Source organism: Schistocerca serialis, chromosome 2 (assembly GCF_023864345.2).
Source record: "Schistocerca serialis cubense isolate TAMUIC-IGC-003099 chromosome 2, iqSchSeri2.2, whole genome shotgun sequence".
Lineage (NCBI taxonomy): Eukaryota > Metazoa > Arthropoda > Insecta > Orthoptera > Acrididae > Schistocerca > Schistocerca serialis.
The window spans coordinates 203,746,118-203,768,303 of record NC_064639.1 but is presented as its reverse complement, the minus strand read 5'-3'; the positions used below and the strand labels follow the sequence as shown (position 1 = coordinate 203,768,303).

The following is a 22,186-nucleotide window of genomic DNA, read 5'->3' as shown; positions in this document are numbered from 1 at the left end:
AGAAGAAAATTGGAAACTTTTAAAAGACTTTGATCTGTATCTTCTCAGTGTCTTCAGAGAAAATTAATTTTATGAGCTTAGCTTTAATTCATCAGATACCTGTGTCGAATTACAACACTGTTCAGTAAATATTTATGAAAAGTGCCTCTGTTGTTAGCAGATACAATGTGTCTGGAACAGTCAGTCTGTCATCTCAGAAGCGTGTACTATGCATGCACTTTTCCTTCTCCAGTTTCAAACATATTCATAAGGGAGCAGAGAAAGAATAATTTCTTCTTACTTCATGAAGAGTTGTCGAAGAGAGAAGACCTGTTTTATGCCTTTTTCCCAGCACCTAACAAACTGAAAATAATACATATCGATGAAGGAATATTTATATTTTCCATGTAATGGGAATTATTTTTCCTGAGAGGATCCACAAAACAACTAATACACATTTTCAAGCAAAAATGTTTGGAATACTTCGCAGCAAGAAAAAAATCATTCAACACACTTGTGTGCATGACTGCATGCAGTGTTATTTGATGAAAGAGATTCACTGTTTGTTCTCATGAATGGGAAACTGAAAGAAAAGTGTGTGAACAGTACACCTTCCCATATTTGAACTCCATCATATGACAATTAATTTAATGATGTTAACATGGAACAGTATCTTTCTGTAGAGAAAATTTTGCAGAGCTAAATCTATCCTGATTTGTTATCCCTTCTGTTTCTGAACAATCCATTGGATGGTAGTCATAAATGTATGGAAAACTAATTTTACAGTTTGAAGGAAGTATTTACTGCTGAAACTTAAGAAGAAAAGGAGGGTAAAATAAAAATCTGGCAACATACAACATTACCATTCCCACAACACCATGATCTCAATCAGATGCTCCGGAGGCAATGATTATTGTTACCACCCAAAGAGTCACATGATACTGAGTTTTAAGTGGATTCTAAATACATGTCTGTGTATATTGAAAACAACTGGGCCCTTTGTCATTTACCAAACACTACTTGGTAATGAAAGTGAACACTACATTTCTGCGACACCAGCACACATATGGACAAATTTCCTCATGAGTGACTATTTTGAGGTCCACCTCACGAGTAATCAAACAATGTGACAGTACGCTAGAGCGAAAAGAAAACAAACACCAGAAAGCAACAATCCTACACATATCAAAATTTATTTCCTTCTCAAGGACATGTTGTAGAATATATATGGTCATAAGCATGAAGTCTTACCCTCAGGGACAAAATGTCTTAGAAAATAACTTTAGTATCTTCTATAAATACCTAGAGTTACAATGCTGCCATGATACCAAGCACTGGAGGAACTGTATGTTATATTGGCGACTTCAGTTACATGTTACTTCCACATTTGTCACAAATGGTTAAATTAATGTGAACATCGTATCACCAGAAAGAATGCTCTGTAACGAACATGGTATAGTCATAATGCTAGTGAGTGGACTTAAAAGTTTTGCAGAACACTTTGCAATGCGAGAAGTGTATGTACAGGCAATATCTTGTTGGCTGAGTGAATCTTCCTCATGTCGTACAAACTGTAGAAGGATATGCTGGAAGATGATTAGACATATCCAGTGTTGCGCCTAACAAGTATCAGAGGAGTTAGGTCATGGTCTATGGCTTCCAACAGACTGTCCAGAATTGGTCCTTTACGTTCCTGCCCAACACACTCCATCATATTATTCTCTCCCAGCCGTCATCACACTCTCGTAGGATGAGCACTGACGTTAAGGCAGAATCTGCTCTCATTCTAAACATAATGTTGAACCATTCATTCCTACAATTTTGTGTTTCCCAACACCATCAGAAACAGGCTGCACAGCCATGAGATTTGGGTGCATGCATACAGTATCCTTGCTCTTAAACTAGCCTGATGTTTTGAATAGTTCTTTAGAAAAATTGTTCAGTGCCTCAATGGTACTGACAGTTAATTAATTGATGCTGTCCTTGTATATCTGGTATCTTTATTAGCCTAGTTTGATGCATTTGGCAGCAGAACACTGTTTCAGCAAGCCAAATACTGTTATCAGTTTAACAGTCTCATGATCAGTGTGTAGTACCTACATCAAACACAACAGGGAACTCTTAGCCATTGCCTTTATTACTGCCATCTACAAGTATTTTAGTCAAATACTGTATGTTTCGATAGTGAAGGTTTCTTCTACAAAGCAAGCATTTTGCAAATCCCACGTAAATAAATACTGTGAACTTCCTGGTTTCTGTCAGTTGTGTTCATTGCTTAAGTACAATTTCTCACACATTCCCTGTGTTGTCATCACAACTGAGAAATGGACAGCTTCCTGCAAACACGGGAGAATAATTCAAGGAGCTCCCCAAGTTACACACAGTTTAGAGAGTTGAATTACTGCCTAGATGTGTAAAAATCTTCATAGAAAAGCAAATTGTTGAAAACATTCCTTACAATGTGTTAAAGTAATTCTCCATGGAAAAGCCAACAATAAGATGAAAGGTTCAGGCATTGGACACCCCCCCCCCCCCCCCCCACACACACACGCACAACTTTTGGAAGTGGAAATCTGTACTTGTGAAGAGGCTAATATTGTTAAGTGCAATAATAAAACTTGTGTCAAAAACTTACCACTATGTTATTTCCCTTTCGAAGCACATTAATTAGCTATGTTTCATTAAATAGGCTCCAGAGACTTAACGGATCCAGTGATAAGTGGCTATTTGCAACAACTTGTAGATATGTGGTCTCAATCTGGTTACATCCAATACTCTTACAGTGCTAGTGTGATCACAGTTGGTCATTTGAAAAACTGTTTAAGTAAAGGAATGTCGCATGCTTAGCACAAGCTTCTGCATTTTGACGCTACTTCAGTAGCTTGCATATCAATTTTGCTCCTTTTTTTTTATCAGGTACTTTCTCATTTGGACTACAGATGTTAAGTGCACCTCCTTCCAGAACTTTCCACTGAAATCTGAAGTGCCCCTTGGGAACTGAACATGTGACCTCTGCATTTGCAGCTCGCAATGCTAATTAGTATGTCATGGTGGCTGCCTTGCAGAACTGGTTGATCACTGGACAATCTTTATCTCAAATTTTTTACATTCAAGATCTTTGAGAGCTTTAGCTCTATCACACTCCCATGGTTCTCATTTAGAGAAGAGAAGTAAATGCAGAGAGACTCATATATATGTTTAGAAAATAATGGAGGAACCACGGGGGCCTTTCACTTTGGTAGAAGTTACATTCCAGAATTACACATACAATAAATGCTTTTCAGGTTCACTGAGTGTGAAGGTACGCAGTTCTTATTCACACAATATTTACTAACTTTCTCACTATTATGTACAAAGACTGTATCTTTCAAGTGGAATGTGCCACAAGGACTTCATAAGCTGAACAAGAAAACCTTTAGCCCTCTCCTAACACAAAACTGTTGTTTTATTAGATGTTGAAGCCTGGTGTGTGAAACATGCTCCAAGAAGCTGCAATGCCCCCAGAACACATTACCTAGTATAGCTGACTACTGAAGCAGGATGAATGAGAAAAAAATTGTCCGTTGTTGCTCAAACTAGTTTTTGGAACTTCCTGTTGCGTTGTTACAATGTGTTTAACTAACAGCACCATCAAAAAGGCCCAATATCTTTCCACATTTAGATTTCTATGAAATGTCAGAGAAGGCATCTGTACACTCCATGTGAATTGGCCATACAAATTGCAGTGTCCAGGCATACTACATTTACAGCCATCATTTTCTGTAGCACTAAACTAAGTAATCAGTGTGCACATGAAAGAAGACAGTTTCATGTGATGAGTCTGAACAAACTGTTGTGTTTTATAGTCTGACAATGATTTATGGATTTATAGTTTTAGCTTGACGATGTCCACTATGGACAAACACTAGTTACTGTTATTCTGAAGAAGTTTGGGTTGTCCCGACTAAAGCCTAGGTAAATGGTGCAACAGAGGCTGTTAATTATTAAAATTAAACAGTTGTGAACCTGGAGGTCGATTTGAACACCGCAGCACTTTATTTAGCGACTGTTGTATTAGCATTCACTTGCTTTCTTCAGATTTGTGAGTTCATCTGCCCAGACAATAATAAGGAGGCCTATAGTTAATGTGGACTCCAAACAATAGTACAGCTTGGCATTTCGCATATACACAAGTTACTGTCAGATTTGAACGGAGCGAAAGGTGTCTATGAGGACCTACTTACACCAAAACACGAATTGCTGACTTTGCTTTGTAACACTTCATCATAATCTCTTATTTCTTGTCATGAAGTATATTAATATATTACCACTGCTGAGTGCCATATTCCTTCCTCAGAAACTTGACTTTCTCCAACTGCTGTTTTTTATGCTCTGACAAACATTCATAAAAGCAATGGATGATGTCAAAGTTTTGCAGTAATTGCATCCTCAGACTTTTTCACCTGATAAGAATAACCTTAGCATTTAAACTTAAGAAGTGTTCATGTAGCAGTTAAACATTTGAGCGAAAACACTGTATTTTCACAATTCTTCTGCTTGGACTTCACATTCTATCTGGCATCCTCTATAAAGGTATATGACGACGCAGTGATAGCGATACATTCCTTCATGAATCACGAAAAGGTACCTGGACACTTCTAATCTTACATAATCAAGGCCTAATTGATACTTTGGTCATTTCTGAGACGAAAATTTTCTTACATAAATGTAAGCATGACATCTTCATTAATTTATGAAATAGAACACACACTACAATACGACATGCAACCTACGCCACTCTCCTGTTGAGTAAATGTGAATATTACCTCAAACCAAACTCTGCAAAATACATCTATCAAACAGAGGCAGATGAAATGCCCTCTCAATGTTTTCCACAACATTCCACATAACAAATTAAAAGTTATAACTAAAACAAAAGAGTTTTTTTATGAATTACATGCACCGTACCTGTGTAACAGATTGGAAAATGCTTCAAAAATCAAATAAAACTTATTTGAAAAATATTAATTAAAATGAAATTGCACTGTGTGTTAATATAAGCTTAGCAAGTAGACAAATGTATCTTAAGTTTATTATGTATACCTTGTTCTGGTGCAACCTCGGGAAGGTAGGTAGCCGTACGTTTGCTTCCTTTTTCATTGTGGAATTCTATTCGTATTCCATGCACCCCCACTTCCCAATCAAGGTAGTCCATGCCATCTTCAAAATGGCGGAGGATAGAGACGGATACGTGGAGTTTGGAGAACTCATCTCTTGTGATAGGACTGAACCGAGAGTCCTTGAAAGCACTTGCATCAAATAAAACAACACTGGTTATATGAAAAATACCATTTTCATTTCATGTTATATGTACTACTGCAGAAAGTTAACTTCAGATGAACAAATATGAAACTACTCATTTATGCATGCTACTAAACCTTAGGTTAGGCTTTGAAGCTTCAGTAAATTATTTATAAAATCTAGAACAACCAATATGTACATGGTTTATATGAATGAAGAAGTGTCATAAGCTATTTGTCCAGTGAATTCCTCATGAGCCTCCTTGCATACATTGTTGGAAAACACTACATCAAATCTATTCATACGCTTTAAGTAGTGTGAAGATTAATACTGTTCTTTCAGCAACACAGGCAAAAAAATATCTTCTTTTGCCAAACTGACCAACATCAGAAAATAGTATAATTAATTTATGCAAAAGTGACATGTTAAGACCTATTGGGTACTAAGAGAAGTTAATATTTTCTACATGCAAGTTGCTAGAAATGTGAAAGATTTCAGAAGGCACTTTATAAAGTTTCATGAAACATCTGCAAAAACTGGTCCATTAATGTACTACACAATTCCTTCGCTATTGCCTACATCCCGACAAAGAGAACAATGATGAAATGCTATGAATCTTGGCGATTTTCTTTACTACTGAAAAAAAATTTGCATATTCTGCAGTATACATTCAAAAAATGATTTCATAAAACAGAGTAACAATGCAGTTGTTTATAATGAGTCATAATCTCTATGAAAATCTGTATTTACTTACATTATCAAGGTATGTATAACATTAAATTGACTAAAATACGTTATCAAAGTTTTAGAGAGCATGATTGGAATAGATACCAAAAGAAAGGAATAAATGAAAATTGAAATAGGTGGACACTTTGATAATGAATGCTATTGAGAATCAAGTATAAGATGATGGAAACGTACTCACTGCTAGTTTTTATTTATTGTCTAAATAAGAAATCTTGTGTTATTTCACATGTTAAGTACTGCCCCAGATATTCAAATTTTTGGTAAATAAATATCACCGAAGTAACAAAACATATCAAGAAGACTAAAGAGACTGCCTGAAAGCATTATCTAACACATTCAGTTTGTTGTATGAATGCTATTTCGGGACCGATAGAGAATTTAGTGATCAGTAAAACTTTAACACATTTGGCATCATCAATAAAAGTTTTTATGTTAACGTCAATTACTTTAATGGAATGACTTTTTCATTCTGCAGTGGAGTGTGAGTTGATACGGAACTGCAGATTAAAACTGCATCCAGGACTGAGACTTTAACTCTACCAATTGAGCTACCCAATCCTTACTCATGACCTGTCCTCATAGCTTTTGACATGTCCTCACAGCTTTCCTTCCACCAGTACCTCATCTCCTACCTTCCAAACCTCATTGCCACTGAAATGCGAAGGTCCTCAGCCAAATCTCAGTCTGGCACACAGTTTTAATTAATCAAGAAGTTTCATTACATTATATATGTTTTCAGTTTTTATGCCAAGCAATTGCATATTTTACCCCATTTTACTAGATCTTTACTGATACACCCCTTAGTAAAATACTGAATGGTTAATTGGGGAAATAGTTAATAGTTTTTCCTTTGATAATATTTCAATGTCCCACTGATAGTAGAGACATGTAAGAGTTGGAGAACCTCCAAGTTCTGGCAAGGCTTGAGGAAAAAAAATCATTCTTGGTTGAAGGCATTGTCTAATTTTCTATTGGTGCAAAAGAAGGAAGGAAATTAAGAGCTTAACATGGAATTGGGGTTTTTGCATAAAGCATGGAGTGGATGAATATAATGTAACTGGATAGATAAAAAAATTATTCGCCTAATGGCAGCAAGAGGACACACACACAAAGGTACAAAAACCTGCAAGCTTTCAGAGCCACAGGCTACTTATTCTGTCTGAAAGGTTGAAGGTCTCCCCATTTACTTAAACTCATCAGTCCTTTTCCTTCACTCCTCCTCCTTCCCCTTCAACCCTTCTACCCGAAGGAGGAGCCACAGGCTCTGAAGCAGTGCAAATTTTAATACGTTTATATGTGGGTTCTCCTGCCACCACTTAGTGAATAAAATTTTTATCTATCCAATTACATCATATTTTCAAAAACGGATTATTTTTATGGACTGGATGAAGATAGAGACATTATTGTCTGTGACCTTGTCTGTAGTGTCATACTAACATTCTGTCACAGTGTTTTACGAAAACCACTGAAGCTATATAAGAATATCACAGAAAGCCCTCTTTACACAATTCTTTATTGGATCCAAACTGAGAGTCCAGTGTTTCTACCAGTTTTTAAACAATAGCAAAGGACAACTGTGATACATATTTTGTGATGATGGTATTCTGATTGAGAGGTTAGGTTACAGTCTGAACAGTTTCATACATCAAGGAAAAAGAAAGTTAATATTCATACTTGGAATAATTAAAAGTCTAGTAATCTACCAAAACTACACACTAGGAACAAAATTTTTCTTATGGGAGATCACAAAGCATAGGACTTGAGGTGAGTATCAGAATGTGTGCACATGGATGTAGCAGAAAGGAACACAGTACCATTTTACTGAAATGACATACTGGACAGTTCTGGCGCACACATCTGAGGTCAATGACTGCATGACTGAAATACAACCTACATCCATATTCCCAACTTAGATATTGTGCTTACAGTTAGAACTACCCCACAGTTTGGACACACACGTTTACCTGAAACTGTCCCACAATTATCAGCTTGCAATTTCTCTTTCTGGTTTCATCTTAGTATCAGCATTTGCAATATATATTCCCCATCTGCATATTTGAAACTGAGAACTAAGATCAGTTCAAGGACATTTTGGTCATAATGCTGGCACGAACAACTTCATTCTGGAAGTGTTTTTAATGTTTTGTTGGGCTCTAAAACACTGTCTGAAAACTACATGAACAATGCATAGCAAATCCATTTATAACACAAAACATCCACACACATTTTTGAGGAGGGGGGAGGGATGAAGGATCTATTCCTATGTTGTGTGGTATTGCTGTCACAGTTAACTATATATTCAGTACTATCTTATTCCTCATCACACATCTAATAAAAGTAATTAATGAAAATCTGAACAAGGACAGGGTAATCAGCAGATTTCTGAAAAGGTCTAATTTTATACAGCACAAATTCATTCCTGTAACCATGTTGATAGTAACATTATGAACAAAACAGCATTTCTGTGCGCTTAAGGGAACACCTGGTGCAAATGATCATTTCAGCCTGTAAGATATGCTGATGACATACAGGATCTTCAACTAAAATGGGTGGATTTAAAATTCATTAGTTAATTCTGAAGAATTTACTGCAAATTCAAATCACACTGCACAATATTTAAAGAAATTTCACAGAATGTAAGAGAAATTTTAGTGCCATGTGGTGCTAAAAATCTTTTGTTTTTATTGATTGCCAAGTACTGCTCTTCATAAAACTTTGGTTGGAAGCCAAATCAACATGGAAGTAATGCATGGGATGCCACAGTTCATTTCAAACAAGCAACAAGCAGCGCAAATGACAGACAGAAATGAACGGTCTCTTCTTCTTCCGGTGTTACTATCACACGAGAAATGGAAGTGCTTATACCTGTGACATCTTTTTTTCCTACATCCATCCTTTGTACCACATCCATCCAAAAGGCATGTGTGGCCATCACCTCAGTAGCTTGGCAGCTTTGTAAGTCTCATAGCAGGAACAATTTTTGAATGAAACAATATGTACCATTGGAAAAAAAAGAGGATGATTGAATGATCTCAACAATGTTTACGTAAGGGCAGAGGTTCAACACACAATGAACGAAAGGTACAAATTAAAATACTTCTTTAATAGTGCCATTTTGTTCATTGGACAGTGCACTGCTTTTAGAAATGAGAGATTTCCCTCTCTTATGCATCGGTAATATCATACATTTGCATCAATAGTGAAGAGAGGGACAATAAGATTGATACACCTCTGCCTCAATGCATAGCTGTAGTTATGCAGAACAAATCTTGTGTGTTCTAGTGTGCAAGGGATTATTCCATAACAAAGTGCTTGAAACCAAGAAACTGTAAATGAATATAACTGATTAATGTGATAAACCAACTGTTATGAAGGAGAAGAAACAAAAGACAGCACCTTGACACACTTTCCCAATACAGTATTATGTACTGCACATCATGTCATTCACCTGCCCAGAATGGCTATTTAAACTGTCGTTTCCTGCAACTTAGAATTTTAATGATGTGTAAGGCAAATTATTCAGTAATACTAAGCTCAAAATATTGTTCTATTGATTTTTCAGAGCTCAAATCCAATTGTTATTTCATCACAATGTAGTGCAACCCATAAACAATTCGGAGCAGTAAGACCCGCTACAATTGCAGTGGGCTTAGTGTGGCAGCCTCCTGCTCGCCTACATCAACCAAATCAATATACCTCCGAGTTCTCACAGCTCTACACAAGGCCTTTGTCTCACCTGCACCCATTTGTGCTTTGCAGCTGAAAGTTGCAACAATGCTGCTAGCTGACAAGGATCTCCTTACATTATCTCAACAATAGTCAATTCATTTGTTAGAATTTAAAAAATAAAAATGACAATAACTGATGAAAAAATTAAAGAGTACATTTAAAAAATAACTTTTATAATGCAACCAAATGAAACTAAGTATTTTGTGAATCTCTTCTAGTGAGTAGATTTCTTTGTTAATCTTGACAATTTCTCTTTCTGAAATGTCTCACCTGTTATGTAGTTAAACATCGTTATCTCCCATGATTACAATGATGGATTTACAGTAGTTGGTCAGATTGCGTTCCCTTTGTTTCTGTCCTCTTCCCTAGAGCTTATTTTTCATTCCTCCCCATTCAACCCTAAATTGGCTATTATAATACATCTGCATTCTACACAACAATGGTTTGGACTCCACAGCTACTGCGAAATTTCTGTACCCAAATCATTCTCCTCCATTCAATATCAGTACTGCTTTCTACTATCATTTATTTCCCTACCATTCTAGTCTACTGAAACTATTCTCCCATTTGTTTCATATTCAAGCCTCCTCTCGCACTTCACATACTTATACTGAATACTTTATTTTAATTACTTCCTTACGTGTCACCAAACTACATCGTCCTGTTCTCTGTTGCTTTCTATGTTTCATTATTTTCTTTTTTTCTTTGGATAATCTACTGATTTCTGTAGGCTTATCTCATTGATGTAAAAAAGAAACCTTGTTCTGTCTTCTTATCTTACATCATCATCAAATCTGGTACAATATCGATCTTCATACTAGAAGTAAAAGTTGTTAAGTAGCACTTGTACGTCTGAACATATGGCTATTAACTTTAAATAGGCAACAGTGCAGCCCTTTCATGTCCACTTCAGATTATTTATTGTGTGCCTTTCAGCCTCCGAAAATATTCCTCAGTAAGTTTTTCTGTAGTCAGCAATTTTCCAGCTTTTTGAAAGTAATTGAAATCATCAAGCAACATCTAGCTAAAAATTCCCTCTCCCTCTCTTTTACTTTATTAGCATCCTTAAAAAACGTAGTCATTTTAAAGACAGTGGTTTATCAATTTTCAAACATCATAGAAGTCTATTTCAAAAAAATCAGCTGTAGTATGTCTATCATTACAATGTCAATGTTTCAGCCACTATGACAAGTAGTCCCCATCAAGGTCACCAACTATTACTTCAGGACAACTACAGGTCTACATACTCAATTTTTTCTCCCTGTCTCTTATCACATGAGAAATATGTTCTAAGAATTGCCTGAATACTAAATGATTGTAGTGGAGAAGTGAGACGAGATTAGGTTCCAACTGACTGCATTTATATTTGATTCTATGGGATAATATTGTGAATTAGGAGGAAGCTGTTGCCACGATGTGACACCCATCCTGCAAATAATCAGCCAATAAAAATCAAGTTAACTACCTATCAATAATGAACCTCAGCTCCCTCCTCTCGAATCCACTCCTCTAGTGATGAGCTATACAGTAGCAAATGATGAGATAATAGGGGCAATTTCCATCCTGACACAGGCCACTTGGCATAGTGGTCGAACCATTGGTTCATACTAGAACACAACAGGAGACAAGAACAATTTTATTGTAATATTTAATGCAGTTACGTTTCATGATTGTACTGTCTTCCTTTTCATTCTCCCCCCCCCCCCTTTTTTTTTTTTTTTTTTTTGCTGCCTGATCTCAGGATACTTCATTTGAGTTTGACTCTCAATATCAAGAGTATGTTCTATGTGGTCTGTAGACACTTGTTTATTCCATTATATGTTCTTTCAACCACATCAACATATGCTTACTTCAGCAATTAGGTACTTTTAAATTTCCAGGCACTTAAGTTTTGCATAAGCCCATTAGCAACCTAACAGTATCAAACTGCACAAAATATGCCACTTGGCTTTCAGGTATTAACATTTTGTAGGTATTCATAACTGCAATCGACAGCAAAATCTTTTGAAACAACCACATTCCCACACATAAGCTTTGTATCATGCTGTCCCAGATATACCTTCCTCAATGGAGGAGAAAAGCCAGCATTTTCTTTTATATAGACCAAAATGAAAACACAGGCCATTATGTCATCTATATCTTAGCTTTTATTTGTAATGTGACATAGGAAGCATGAAAGCATGTACATTTCTGTGGTGTGTAAACATTGAAGATGTAATGGTAGAGGCAGTAAATTCCCTTTTTCTTTGTCACTCTACGGAACCTATCTATATTTCATCCACTGATATTTTGCTGCTAACATCATGCTTCACCAGAGCCCCGTCAGCCGCCACTCTTCAGGGTTTCTGTAAGGGAATCACATTAACTGTGGCACCAATCATACATATGAGCTATTAGCCATATTTCATCCCTACAGATATCCCCTACTATGTGCCGTTGTCCGTCTCCCACGATCTTGGACGAGGGGTTGGCCTTCTGGGAGACAATGAGCAACTAATGACCTTCATACTTTAAACTAGTCAAATTATTCTGAAAAAAAAAAACAAAAAACAAAAAACCTATGTCCTTAAGGATGGAGAAAACTGCTTAACAACAGTAAGAGTTTCAAAAGCAAATGAACAACTAAAAGAAAAACTGAATTATGAACATTTATGCTGGAGATCCCATTTCCTAACATTTAGTGCACTGTGGTAACAGCAAATGTTCTACTGAACCTGCTGTATGCTTTCACTGCTTCAAAAGCTTTAGCGTAAAAAGCTCCAATTGGGATGGCTTAACATGTCTTTTCTTTTATTTCATTGATGGATCTTCAGCCTTAAATGTGATGTTAGCCACAATGTGCTTTAACATTGTTCAAATATGCAAAGATACCACTATTAGATGCAAAAGCAAGCATTTGTATCTGGAGCTTAATGCCCAAATCATCTGAGACTTGGAAGTCAATGCATTGTAGAGACTGCGAGATCGAGGTGAGCCTGAAAGCAGTAAATGCAGAGTACAATGCCAAAAAAAAAAAAAGAGTATCAAGGAAATATTATATGCCATTGAAATACAACATCTATATTATGGTAAGCAACACGAAGTAACATCGCACTTCATTTATCAGCTGAAGATGTAGATTTTACCTGCAACCAATGAAGTTTGGACACCAGTGCTGTATCTCAGCATGATCTGCACAAAATATATTATTACTGAGCAACAAAAATCTGCATTCAGATACAACATGCTTAATACTATACATATGAATCTCAATTTACTACCAGTTTGTGAAAACATATTCTTCAGAAGTAATGTTTAGTGTCTGCTACTCTCCAGTCAAAGATACAGATCTGGTGATCAAACATCTCATTCAAAATTTCAAGCCTGCATTTGTGTGCAGCAGAAATACTGAAGTCAGTGTATGTTTTCCAGTATGTACTAAGAGGGATGTAAATTTACATTTACAGTTGAAAATATATATCTAAAGTCAAAATATGATATATAGTTCATACCACAAATTGTTTTAAAAGTATTATACATAAATAACAGACAGACATATGTTACATGTTGCAATTAAACCCACTGTTACCATACGTAATGAAGTGATCCAATATGTTTCAAATGTATTGTAGATAATATCTCACGATGTTTCAGGCATGCTACAAGGCTGCATGGAACACCTTTAAGACCACTTCACCTCCAAGAATAAAAATCAGAGCTTCACCTGGTTTCCCAGAAACGTTAGCCATTGACCGTTTACTGCTTTTACAATGAAGAACATGTGGTATTAATTAGATGTTGTCGAAGTATAGGATAGTTGTAGGTGGATGCTCCACAATTCTTAAACTCCACTTTCCTCAAACTACAGGCCATGTTATAGCAATCATAACACTTTAGTAACTTCTTAAACAATTTTAGATTTCCTACTGCAGAAAAAAGCTGGACACATAAATAGTATTTCTGCTTCTGGAAGGCAACTAGCCTACATACACATAAAATAAATGTTTCAAAAAGCAACCAGAACCTCCACAAGAAAAGGAAGATAAAAACTTCAGAAGGTAATGGGATATACTACAATCTACCAAAGAGCAATCTTAGGAAGCAGAAAAGGACACATGAATGTCTCTACAAACCATTATTAATGTTCAGCACTCATGAGAAGGATAAATTGCTGCTCGCTGTAAAGAAGACACAATGAGATGCAAACAGGCACAACGAAAAAACTGTTCCACATCGACCTTTTGACCAAAGCCTTATTCATAAAAGAAAACACACAAATAATCACATAAGCAAACACAGCTGTCACACACATTACAGTAAATTTGGCATTCTTCCTGCAGTGGCCAGAAATAGCAGTCACATGTGCATGAGGTGCACCAGTTTGTATGAATGTACGTTTTTCTTTCTGAGGAAGGCTGTGGCTGAAAGCTCAATGTGGAACAGTCTTTTCATTGTGCCTCTCTGCAACTACACTTGTCATCTTAATTGTGATTAGCAATCTATCCTTTCCACAAAATTGTTGATATTCCAAGCTGAACTCTCCACTGTTTCATTAGTAATGTACAACATAATAAGCTAATATTTTCTTATATTCTGATGCTCTACAACCCAATGCAAATCCTGTTCTACAATTTTAAATTCCATCTTTCTTGTAACAAAACTTTGCATAGACATGATAGCCTGAGAGTTGTTTCATTTTATATCTGTGCCATTCATTGTCATAAGTAAATTTTTGTAAATTTGGGAATTTCTTGGCATAGTACATGCACCAAAATACCTATTACAGACCTTTAGCAAAAATATCTTAAATGTGTTTCACTTCACTTCATACAGGTGGTTCTTCCTACTCATATCTTACTGAGACAGGTAAAACTACAAAACAGAGTAATTTCTACCAGTTTCATTGCAAATGTCATACTTAATGCAGCAACTGTCAAACACACCTGAGCTAGTAGAGCCACAAACTTTTCGGCCACAAAAAGGAAAATTATTCTTGTAAAAAATTCTATCAGTTCTTTTGACAGATCAATTTTCTGTAATTCTTTGCATCTTGGAAAAACTGACCTCTTCGTTTCCATTCATATTTTGGGGAAACTTTTTTTAAGAACACAGTATATGTTCTGAAGCAACTATGAATTTACGACACTTCTAAAGCAAACCCTAAGAAGTGCTTTTTTTTCTCTGGTTTGGAAAAAACACTTAGCTCTGAAAATCACTGAATTGCAATGTCTTACTAATCAAAATAAATAATTTACAATTCACGTATATAGCTAACTGGATTCTGTATCAATTACTGGGCTCTGAAGCCAAGAAAATGTTCTTCAATGTGTTTACAAATTCAGATGTTTTAAAATAATATTTACTCAATTTGCTACTTAAAACAGAACTGCACAGAAAGAGCTACCACAATTCATTAATAAATATATTACCACTGCTAAGTACACAGAGCTCATACCATTTCCAGACAAAACCATGTTTTTAATATTCATATCTATGTTTGCATTATTGTTTACCTTGTTTTATTGGTCTGAGACAGAATTGCTGGAAAACTTCTTAAACCTGTTACTAATTAGCTGTGGTATCGTCCAGAGATCGCAGTGCCACAACAAGGTCGGCAACTAGAATTGTTAACACAGATGTTAGCAAGGTCTCGCTGCAATCTGCAATGAGGTATGGAGGCTAACCTGAAGACCACATCTCCCCTTCCACACAGCAGCACCCTAGCACTGGAGGTCAATATAGTGTCGAGCAAGCGTAAGCTCAGCCCAGTTCGAGACCTTAGCTACAGCAGTCAACATCACCTAGTAGGACCAATGAGTTGATAAAAGTTTCAGGCAAACTTTTACAATTGTAAATGTCTAACATAGTGCCTCACAATGACAGTTGGTTAAACTGTGTATCATGTGATGCTTTCATAGTCAGTATCAGTTGTAAATTATCAAGCAATCCTGTAGCAGGCAATTGTGTCAATATTAAGTAAATCTTTCATTCATTTATATACTAAAGTGAACTAATTTTTCCATGTACTCTAGTTTGATGAGCCTTCTCCCACAGCAATCAAAAAACCCACGGTTATGGCTGGATCTAAGTCGTTTCACATGGTCACAACATTAATCACTGAGAAAACAGATGGAATCGACTGTGTTCACATTAGTGGGCCGGGTCCTCTCAATAACAGTAATAGAAGGAGGAGGTTGTAAACGTTAACATCGCCAATGAAGTTCAACAGGGCTATGTATCACACTACAGTACCAATTCTGTGGGGAAGGTAAGAAGAATTAAATGAATAGGACAATTCTAAGACAGGAAATGAAAACAATGCATGGGTGCAGGCAACTAAGAAAATCGCTTTCAGCAATTCTAACTTAAAATGAACGAGACATTTACAAATAAAAAATTTCTAAGCAAATTGCAACAACAAACTACAAAGCACAGTAACAATTTCAATGTCTGTTTAAAACTTACGGCTCTGGGTGTATAATCTTTTCTTTCTGCTTAGCTCTGTGGGATTCAAGAGCTTTTTAACAACATTTACAGTAACATAAAAAATTTATAAACAAATATTTTCCTAGTGTTAGTTTTCCTGTCCGCTCTGCCTTTGTCCAACATTCTTTCTCCCATTTCTGTTTGATTGTGTAATAGCCTATGGTTGTGACTTACAAGTCACAACAATTTCATTCCTCATGTTCATTGTGGGGCATCCACCATTCTTTCCCATTTCTTTTATATATGGAGAAGTGTGTCATAAATTATTGTGATTTATTTTTTCCCTTCAAACACTATAGAAGTTCACATCCCACATACTTTATTTACTCTTTCACAAGCATCAATAACCCATCAACAAACCCGATCATTGTACTGTACAGCCTAATGATGATCTTTACACATTCAAAAAAATTAATTTGATTTCTAAGGTGACTGTTGGCAGCACAGTTTCAAGAGTTCAGCAAAATTTATGATCCTGTTTTTGCATACTCGCCAACTCTACTAGGAATGTATCATCAATCAACAATTCATACAGATTGTCTATTGAATAAGAATTCTATAACTACATTCTGCTTTTAGTACATTGGAGCAACCCATCACAAATTATATATATTTTTTTCCTTTTCTTTTTCATAATGTCTTACTCAAAAGGGTATCTTAGGGTGATTCAACAGCTGCAGAATTTGTTAGCAGCACTCTGGTGAAAAATGTTATTGCTTTTCTACAACTTTCAGAGTTTTTTCGTGACTGACTTAGTAACAATAATGACAACAGTCTGCCCATATCTCCTAGAATGTTTGCCTAAGGGTAGCAAATGTAACAACCAATGGTCACAAAATTCTTGAGCTGTAGTTTTAAATAGATCACACTCTGCTCTAAATACCATTCAGTCAATCTACTGCAGCTTAATGAAGTATTTATAAGCAACATCACATGTGAAGTAAGTAGTGATGGTATCTAGCACTACTTTCAGGTTCTAATTACTTTCTAAATGATTTTTGGATTGTGAACTTAGATGGCTACCATAAAACATAGTATGTACCAACTCAATGTCCTTAAGTGTAGTTCAATTTTTTGTATCTCATGCTTAAAGATCTTATAAGGTGTAAACCAGTTTTGTTTTGAACTTTTTAAAATTTTGATTTTGCATTGCAGAGTGAAGTGAGTGAAATGGTAATTCAAAAACTTTGGTTATAGAGTTGATGCTTGAATGTCATAGAAACTGGACAGCAAAATACCCTTTTTTTTCCTCCTATGACTTTCATGGAAGTACTGCAGTTTGTACATAATTGTTGTTTTTGGAAGAACCAAAACCAATTTCTCAGTCTTGACTACTCCAGTTGCCACAAAACTTTTCCTTCTCCCATCATCATCTTTAAAGGCAGAAAAACAGAATCAGCCGGTCAAATTAAGTAATAAATAATGAAAACTTCATTCAGTATGTTTAATTACAGTTGTATCATGCTTAAAGCAGATTATACGGAATGAGCCACATTGCACAATAAAACCTTTTCTGCACTGTCTGTGACTGCTGACCTGGAATTAGGAAATGCAGTTATCTAAAAACAAAATGGCATGCAATTAAGAAGAAATTTGTAACCATTAGTCGAATCTGAAACTAGTAGAAAGTAATGTATAAAGGACAGGATTTTGTTTTAGATTTCATTAATCACGAATAGGCAAACACACTGTAAAATATTAAATTTGCTACTAGAACAATGAAAGATATCAAGCTGTCTTACGCTTGTACAGTAAACCCATGACAATAAAATAACCTGAGTTACTCACATGTCATACTATGAACACATCAGGAACTCAATGCTGTAAACATATGCTGTGCAGCACATCAGACAGGTCACCTCAGAAGACTTGCAGCTCATACAAGATATCAACATAAACAGTGGTTTACACAGATAGTTAAGTTGTTAATGGGTAGGCCAGTTCAACTACTTCGACAGAATATTCGTAAGTGTTTCAAGGAATAAAATTAAAAAACAAGTAATTATGCTTTCACACTCAGCGCAACATTTTCACAGGCAATTAAGAAACATGTAAATACCAGAGTGATGGTAATACACAGTTGGCAAACGTGGGCACCCCTAATATGTTCTGAGAAAAAAATTCCAAGGAAAAAAAGCAGCAGATGTAAACACTACATTTTTTGATAAGTAAAATATTCCACTTGTATTTATCTGATTATTTCTTGTTCATGCTGATTATACTTGCTACATCAAAGCAAACTCCAAAATGTTTGTTAGTAAATTAGTATTTTTCTCATAACTATTATAATTTTTTATGCCTGCCATCATTAACAGTCCACTTACATTTTTCATGGCAGTAATCTATTATTGTTTCTACTGATTTACTTTAAAATTGTGCTCGGAAAGTGCACAATAATACTTGTGTTTAAGATTCAGTGTGTAAGTAGAAAAAAAAAATGGTACTCATTTTCACATAACCAACTGGCTGTGAAACCATTGGAGATGAATAACTAATTTCAGCGAGAAAAAGGGGATAAAACTGGCAATAGCCTAGTGAAGGTAGCCCACTCTGTGAGATGTATAAGATGGAACTTAGTCAAATTCAATGCAAAGCTACCTCCAAACTACCTTTTTGACACTACAGTGTTCTACTACGTATTATTGCCGTGATTTTTGTATGTAATTGCCTTCCTCCAACATTTGAAAACTCTCGATAGTTATGTTGGAATCTACAGTTTAACATGGAGTTTGAACAATGGTGCACCCAGGAAAGAGGTATTACCACAGGGGACATCACTACATGCCAAAACGGTAATCTAGAACATGAATGCATGGCACTCCATAACACCTTATTAAAGAAAGTTAATTACTTAATGGAAACGAGTTACACACAGACACCTCTCAGTAACATGTAACCTATTTGTATTTGCTTCTTATGATACATGTCACTGTTTTCAGCTTTAAGACAGCATGGCAAACTTTTGAAAGAACATTTTTAAGTCAAGGCAAAAAAATTCCACAGCTTTAAGAAAATATGAACTCAATAAACTGCATCACTTCATTATCTAGCAACTAAACTTCACCTGGTGTGTAATTTGCCTACTGTGTTTCAACTCCATTAATACAGATCTGTTCATATGAATTCGTGTATTATTTCCACATTAATCATCTATGCTTTCCCCTTCTTAAGACGTGCCTAGTTTAGAAATGCAGATTAACATGACTCTTCAATGATACTAGATTTGTGCATTGAAAGCGAAGAAAATTATATTATGTCTTTATGGCCAAATATATTTGTTGAGGATTCACTTACAAGAGGAACTGAAGCCTGTCCCATATACAAACCTGGGGGGGGGGGGGGGGGGGGGAGGAACACGAGAGCTAAGCTATCTAGTACGAACTTCAGCAGAAGCAACACTATCTCTAATTCTACATCACCATTATTGTACAGTAACCAATTCCAATCACTTCCCCCACCCTATTTTCATCTTTCAAGCAACACAATAGAATGGATCCACTGACCAACAACTTCTTTAGAAACATTTACAAAAATTTCCTCCATTTATAGGTTAGGATTAGGAGCTTTGGCAGTGGGTCAGACCTACTCAGAATGCCCTGTAAGTTACTTACCAGTTCCAAACATGAATTCACAGATCTATATAAAGATAGGGCCACAATAGTTCCTTAGACTTATTAAAACTAATACTTCAATCAAAATCAAAGCAGTGAAGTGTCCGGCCAGGGGAAACCAGTCTGAGAGCTCTGCTCACCTGGTTACTGCATACTCCCGCAATCCACAGTGGAGATTCATGGCATTAAAGGTGCCTATACAGCCTCGTAGCCGCCTATCCTTTCCAATCTTCCATGTCACGAACAGGGGACTGAAACAAGACAGAAAAATTTAATTTGTATACATTGCAGCATTTAAGTGACACTTTGTGAGAACAACAAACAAAAGCAGTATTTATCAATGCACAATATAGCTGGCTGAATATCCTTAATAAACATTGTTTCCAGAGTGTTTGAAACAATTAATCAAAATCACTAGACACAACTTAACAACTTCAATCTTAATTTACAATAACTTTACAGAACAAATGAGGATAAATGCAGGTCTAGAGTGTATTTGTGAACAATAACAGTAAAATCTCCCTCATCCTGATGACCTACTACATTTTCCTACGAAACAGTAAGGTCAAAACTACTAAGAACAGTGAAACATGAACACAAAGTAACAACTGACTGGTGATAAGGAAAATGACTAGTTAGACAAAATAGGTTTGAACCATAAAGGCATGAGTATTTGTTCTGTTTCGGAATATAGTCAAAACAACCACCAGCAGCTACCAAAGAAAAATTATAGGTCAATGATCAAACTCTCGAACTGATGCTCCCTGCTAGAAAGTAAACACTAATTACAATATCTTTCTACTACAATTATCATTTCAAAACAGCAGCATTACTAAGTTAAGTCTCAACTATAGGCCTAGTCAGTTGCTGACTAGAAATGACACTCTCCAAATGAGCAAACAGTACATTAACAAACAGTATCATCACCAAACTTTTTACAGAATGAGGATTATCCAACATAACCCCAATATCGTATCTTGTTGATGTCTACTTGACTCCACATAAAAAATAACAGCTTCTACTATTTTATGCAAGGAAAAGCTACTTGTCAACAACATTTAGTAAATTCTTGCAATTTTTTTTTCCTAAATTCTTGTTCCTTCAAACACGGGCAACATGAGGGCATGGTTTTTTTAGATTACCATCACAAAGCAGGCCTTTGGTAAGCAGCAATAAAGGTACACAGCTGAAACATATGGCTACTTGCCACTATCTTTACCTACTGCCAATTACAAGGAACCATTATGACAAAATCAATAATATATTTTTCTATTTTACTTCTGATCTTTTACAGCAAATAGGGTTACACTGTAAGGCAAATATATATTTGTTTTCCTACCGTTGTATTAATTTCAACAAATAGAAAAGGATTGCATTAATATCATTTGAATACAATACAATCAGTACATTTTGGAGACTCCTAGGGTCTTTGCTTCACTATTTTGTTCAAATGCTAATCAGCAAAATAAGCTGCTGCACATTCTGAAGCGTATTTTATTTCTGAGTTGGTTCTGCTAATCAAATAAAATTTACGCTGAAGAACTGCACAAATATGCAGCCAAAACCCAATCAACTACGTTATTTAGTGAAAAAACTTACTAGTAATGCAACTCGTCATAGAAACTAGGAATACCTGCACTTGCACTTAGGATCCAGCTTGACCGTAAATTTGCCTGCATTAAAACATAGAACTGCGAGGAACAAAATTACCAAAAAATTCTATACAATCATAGAAGTACAGTAATAAAATACTCACTATGGATCGTTGCAGAAGTTAGGGGTTTTCGGAGGCTCAAGGCTATGTAAATGACAATATAAAACATCGAAACAAAAAAAGCACATTTCTGGATGCGCCACCATTCCATTTCGCACTCCATTTGGTATTAACGATGTCCCGTTACATGTTATACTGGTAGAATTGTTCAGCTTCTGTTTCTTGGTTCCACAACATCCAGCAGCCATCTTTATCCTCAGAAATAACAATGGAAAGGGTTCAGTGGTATGTGGGCGAATATTTCAGCAGATGGCAGCAGCGGCCGAGGAAAGCGACCAGGCGCAGTCAGCTGATCCCATAGTGAAAACAAAGGTACGTTACGTGGCTGGTTTCATGACATTCGTGAGCAAGGGAGAAAAAAAGCAGTTCGTTGAAACTGTTCACGTCAGTGAGGTAGCTGTTGCGTTAGTGAGTGAATATTAGGGAATATATGCCTTTGTATTTCTGATCAAATCAGCTGACTGAATTCTTCGCCATTGCAACTCCGGCAATGAACTTTCAATGCAAGTAAACTAATTACATAAGAATCATCCGGGCATTTAACTCGAAGAAACTCACATAATTCTTTTTTAGGTCCCTCCCATATTTCGGGAACAAATCG

General features: G+C 36.0%; 1 protein-coding gene across 1 annotated transcript in view; it reads right to left on the bottom strand.

Moving 5' to 3' along the window:
• Positions 1-21,806, bottom strand: part of LOC126456942 (AMME syndrome candidate gene 1 protein homolog) — a 54,619-nt gene extending 32,813 nt beyond the window's left edge. The window contains exons 1-3 of the mRNA XM_050092876.1: positions 21,568-21,806; positions 19,952-20,062; positions 5,062-5,267 (exon numbers count right to left, since the gene is read on the bottom strand). Of these exons, the coding sequence (XP_049948833.1) occupies positions 5,062-5,267; positions 19,952-20,062; positions 21,568-21,773 (523 nt within the window). The 5' untranslated portion in view covers positions 21,774-21,806. The remainder of the gene's footprint in view (positions 1-5,061; positions 5,268-19,951; positions 20,063-21,567) is intronic.
• Between the last annotated feature and the right edge of the window lie 380 nt (positions 21,807-22,186).